The sequence below is a fragment of the Myotis davidii genome, unplaced genomic scaffold (assembly GCF_000327345.1).
Source record: "Myotis davidii unplaced genomic scaffold, ASM32734v1 scaffold399, whole genome shotgun sequence".
NCBI lineage: Eukaryota > Metazoa > Chordata > Mammalia > Chiroptera > Vespertilionidae > Myotis > Myotis davidii.
In genome coordinates this window covers 7,350,787-7,355,696 of record NW_006292094.1, presented here as the reverse complement: position 1 = coordinate 7,355,696, position 4,910 = coordinate 7,350,787, and the positions used below count along the sequence as shown (strand labels likewise).

At 68.0% G+C, this 4,910-nt stretch overlaps 1 protein-coding gene across 1 annotated transcript in view; it reads right to left on the bottom strand.

The window, feature by feature from the left end:
- INTS1 (integrator complex subunit 1) overlaps positions 1-4,910 on the bottom strand; it is a 50,166-nt gene that overhangs the window by 2,457 nt on the left and 42,799 nt on the right. Inside the window, exons 36-44 of the mRNA XM_015565161.1 lie at positions 4,858-4,908; positions 3,691-3,824; positions 3,193-3,385; positions 2,626-2,753; positions 2,374-2,486; positions 1,581-1,694; positions 838-908; positions 340-431; positions 6-111 (exon numbers count right to left, since the gene is read on the bottom strand). Of these exons, the coding sequence (XP_015420647.1) occupies positions 6-111; positions 340-431; positions 838-908; positions 1,581-1,694; positions 2,374-2,486; positions 2,626-2,753; positions 3,193-3,385; positions 3,691-3,824; positions 4,858-4,908 (1,002 nt within the window). The remainder of the gene's footprint in view (positions 1-5; positions 112-339; positions 432-837; positions 909-1,580; positions 1,695-2,373; positions 2,487-2,625; positions 2,754-3,192; positions 3,386-3,690; positions 3,825-4,857; positions 4,909-4,910) is intronic.

Below are 4,910 nucleotides of genomic sequence, written 5' to 3'. Positions count from 1 at the left end.
CCTTGGCAAAGCAGGGTGTACTCCGGCAGGTTCCGGAGGGCCGTCTGCGCCACCTCGAAGTCCCGGCTGCCCAGGCAGTACATGAACGTGGGCAAGAAGTCGGCGGCGATGCTGAGAAGGCATGTGCTCAGTGGGCACCTCCCCTCCACGCCCAGATGGCCCAGGCTCCAGACTCCACTCCAGAGCCCACGGCCAGGCCCCGCCCCCCACTCCCCCCCACGCAGCTCACCCGGGATTGTTCTGGATGGAGCCTATGGCCAGGCCCCGCCCCCAACAAGGCTCACCGGGGATTGTTCTGGATGGAGCCTAGGGCCAGGCCCCGCCCCCCACGCGGCTCACCTGGGATTGTTCTGGATGGAGCGCAGGGCCAGGCTGAAGGCCAGGCTGCGGCACGCCTCCTCCTCGGAGCTCATGAGCCGCTGGAGGTTGGTCTGCAGGGCAGGGCAGGGGCAGGTGTGACAGGCAGCCTGCTGTCCAGGCACAAGCCCTCAGCCCCCAGGGTCACAGCCTCCTGACAGCCAGGCCCTGACAAAGACGAGGACAATAGCCGGGAACCCGCCCCCAAGCCCCTCCCGGCGCCTGGCCAGCTCTGGGACCTCAGACCCGTCGGTGAGTTCCCAAGCAAAGCGGTGGCACTGCCGTGGTCCACACTCGACCGTGGGCATCGGGGGCCGGGTTCAGACACGTGGTGCCCCCACCCCCAGGGCTCCCCCGCCAGTGCCCACGTGGGCTTCTCCATGCTGGCTTGCGGAGGCGGGCACAGCACAAGTTGCCGACACCCCAGGAGGAGCCCACGTGGGGCAGCAGGTCAGCCCCCGGAAGGCCCCGCTCACTCACCGAGAAGAAGCCCAGGATCTCGGGTCTCCGCCGGGACATCTCGTCTATGTCACCCAGAACCTCCAGCAGGTCTGTGGGGGCAGGGGTCACACGAGGGGGGCAGCTGCAGCAGGACCGGCCGGCAGTGCCTCGTGCCACCCACCAGCAGGGACAGAGGTCAGGAGCTTCCCAGGCCCTGGCCTAGCTCTGCGGGCTCCCTGGGTGCAGTGTGCCCATCACTGGAGCCCCCGCCTCCTGGAACCTTCTGCACTGTCCTCGGTGCTGGGTAAGGCCCAAGGGAAAACACCCCCCGTTCCACTGGCCAGTGACCAGCCACGGCGCCGGCCAACGGGGAGCTTTCAGGGGTGCACACCCTCCCCGAGCCTCTCCAGCCCTGAGGGCCAGGGATCTGCATCTGTGCCAGGCTCCTCAGACGCCCCACCCCTCCTGCCAGGTGGCAGCGCAGCCCCAGGCACACATCACTCCCAGGCCTCCCAGCTCCACCCCCGGGTGCCAGCAGCCTGAAACCCCGGCCCCAAGGACTCCTCTCCTGCAGATGCCGCCAGCCGCCAGTTCCCCTTTGCCAGTACCTCCGCCCCCCCCCCCACTGCAGGGTCCCCCCAACCTCCTTTGCCTGCAGCCGGCTGCCCTCCCTCCAGCGCCCTCTGCACCCCCAGGAGGCAGCAGGCCCGCCCCTCCCAGGCCAGCAAGGCGGCTCTTTCGGGTGCCCTGCAGGGAGGCTCTAGGCCCAGCCCCAGCCTCACCCTCAACGGTCTGGCCTCGGGAGAGCCTCTTCATGTAGGGGGCCATCTCGGCTGCGGTCAGCGGGGTGAAGAGGGAGACGCTGACCAGGGGCAGGGAGCCCGCCGAGCTCTCGTCTGGAAGACAGGAAGCCAGGCCTGTGGCTGCAGACACGGCCGTCCCGGAATGCTATCTACGCAGGGCCGCCCGGAGGGCGATCAGGAAACACCCACCCCGAGGCTGCAGGACCCGTGGGTACAAGCGGGTCGTCCTTGCCCAGCAGTCCCCGAATCACAGGGCAGAAGGTGCCCCCCAGCGGAGGCGGGCTCTCAGCAGCGTATGCAACAAGGAGCCAAGGGGGCGCCTGTCACCTGCCGCTCCCTTCCTGTGCTCCCCTGGCATACAGCAAGCGCTCAATAAAGGCACCTGAGTGCTGGGCTCTGTGCTAAGTGCTGCACGGACTGCCACGAACCACACTCACACCTGCGATGGACAGCAGAGCAGCCCTGAAGGGCCAGCGCCTGTGGGCTCAGTGGTCACTCGCCCACTTACCAGCTGGTCGGGGACGTGAGGAGCGCCGCTGGCCCGGCCTGTGGGGGCGTCACTGTCGCACGCGAGGGCCAGACAGAACAGTGGGGGGCCTGGCCAGCTTCCATGGTGGGGCGGGGTGCTATGGGGTCACACGGGCCACAACACCCCTCAGTGCTGCCTGCACGTGCCCGACTGGGGTCGCCACCCAGGGACACCTGAGCCGGTCTAGGGCTGCTGCTGCTGGGGCCAGGCCTGGAGCCTCCCCAGAACCCTGGGCCCACTCACCCTCGCCCTCCTCGTCCAGGCCGTGGTCGGCTCGGCCATCCCTGCTGGGCAGGCTCAGCCCCGCGAGGAGGGACTTGAGCATCACCAGGTCACTGCTGTCGAAGGACAGGTCGCTGGGGAGAGCACAGGCGACGGTGAGGACACGGCTCCAGGTGGGGGCGGGCAGGGCCCCGACCCCAGGAGGCAGCAGGTCTGTGACCTGGCCACTGCCCGCCTCGGGACCCCCGGGCCACCCACGCCACGGGCACTCACTGGAGCGCGTCCGCGTGCTTCTGCAGGAAGGCGGCGGCTGCCGGCGCGTTGCAGGTGATGTACTTGTGGGTGAACTGCACGAACTTGTTGAGGAAGGGAGCCAGGTGGCGCGAGGACTTCCTGTAGTTCTGCAAAGGGGCCGCCGGGCGATGCAGAGCTCGGGGCCGAACACGCCGCCCAGCCGTCGGCCTCCCAGGCCTCCCCAGGGACCCTGGCACCATGGCCACCACCCCCTCTGGCCACGGGGCTTAGGTGGAGGGTCCCGAAGGGTCAAAAGGCCTCGTCCTTCATGACCTCCGTGCAGACAGGGAGCCGTGACCCCAGGGCCACAGGCTCAGCAAAGGCACAGTGGGTGCGCAGACGCAGCCCTGAGCCCCCATGGTGTTTTGAAAAACGAGGGGTTTGCCCAGACCTCTGAGAAGTGGGGGCCTTCCCAGGCGCTGGTCCCCAGGGACAGCCAAGGGGCTCTGCTTTCCCGCAGGGATCCCAGGAGCCCCCACCCAAGGGCCTGGCCAGGGCGGTGGGGGCAGCTGGCTGAGGAGGGCGCGGGCGCAGGGAGGCACCCACCAGCAGCAGGCGGATGAAGGAGCGCAGGCAGTCCCACAGCGCCCCCTGGTGCTCGCTCTGGAACACCTGCGGCTGCAGCAGCTCCAGCACGCCCAGCACGTGCAGGAAGAAGGTCAGGTGGTTCTGCTGCCGGAACTCCTGGAAGTTGAGGTGGGTGCGGCCGTGCAGGAGAGCGGCGATCATGGGCAGGTGCCTGGAGACAGGAAGCGCGCTGGGTGGTCTGCCCGCCCGCCACTGGGCAGACCCCACCAGAGTCGGCTGGATGCCCAGCTGATCTGAGGTCCGACCCACCGTGCCTGGCCCCAGGTCTATGAGGAAGTGCAACGTGCCCGCGCCTTGGTCTGGGCCCCTGCCCTCCCGCCGAGGCCCAGCTGCTGGGCTCCCGCACCTGGCCAGGCTGTGCATGTGCCCACATCAGCTGTCAGCCCAGACCTGCTCTCAAACGGCATCAGGGGTAGGGAGGGGTAGGGAGGGCATCGGGAGTGGGGAAGACCGTACCTGAGCAGCAGAAGGGGGTGAGCCACCGCCAGCTTCCGACAGGCCATGTTGGCGTCAGCCACGCGGCTCTCGGACGCCCGGGAGTCGCTGGTGTCGGCGAGGAGGGTGATGAAGCGGTGTGTGAGCACATCCAGCTGAGAGGAAGGGGTCAGAGGCTGGGTCAGGTTTGCTGCCTGCAAACCTCGCTGCCCGCCCAGAGCCTGTGCCCCTGAAGGAGCTGCAACAGGGCACCACGGGGCGTGTGGGGTCCCGGGGCCAAGGTCCCCGTCCTCCAGGACCGGGCAGGCCAGCAGTGACCAGGGAAGCCTTCCTTCTCCCAGCGTCCCTACAGGTCGGCAAGCCCCAGCCAAGGTTTCCACGCGCACGCACACGCACACGCACACGCACACACACACACTTGAGTCAACCCCTTTCCACAGAACAACAGCTCTCACTTCTGCTGCAATGACCTGGCGAGCAGGGAAGCCTACGCTGTGCGTGGGGCATTAGACGCTGTGCGTGGGGCATTAGACGTGCACAGAACGGGAGTAGAGTGGTCAGGAGACAGCAGCTCCTCGCCCGGGTGCGGATGCCCCCCACCCCTGCCCACCCCCAGGAGAAGTGGAGGCAGGTGCCCCTGCAGGGCCCACCAGAGGCGGACAACAAGCAGGTGGGCCTGGCCCATGGCTGAAGCCACGCAACCACAAAGAAACGCACCACCCGTGCAGCTGTGGCCTGCGTGGGTCTCAAAGGAACTACACTGAGTGACAGGAGCCCGCCCAGAGGGCGCAATGAGTCTGTCGACAGAAAGCGCAGCTATAGCGCAGGGAGAGCGAAGGTGACGGGGAAGGGCAGAGGGCGTCCAGGCGAGGGCACGCTTGCTGGCTGTGCGCCATCTCAGGGCACACGTCAAACCTCACCACCCGCATCACACGCCCTGGGCTGGGTCCCTCCCTGAGGAAGGACGGGGACGCGGGAAGACACGGGTCTCTGCTCCACACCGAGGACCTCTAAGGAGAAAAGCCACATGCGAGCCCCTCCACGCGGTCGCAGGCACGGGCTGCCCAGACACGACCCGCCTCGCACCGGATTCCTGCTTGTTTTCAAATCTGAGGAAACGTGTCCCTCTGTCCCGTTTGCGTGCCCCCCTCAGAAGCAACAGACGCAGCGAGCAGGGCGTCGGCTCACCTTGCAGATGCTGCTGGCGGTGGCGCCCACGCTGCGCAGCAGGGGGGCGCGGG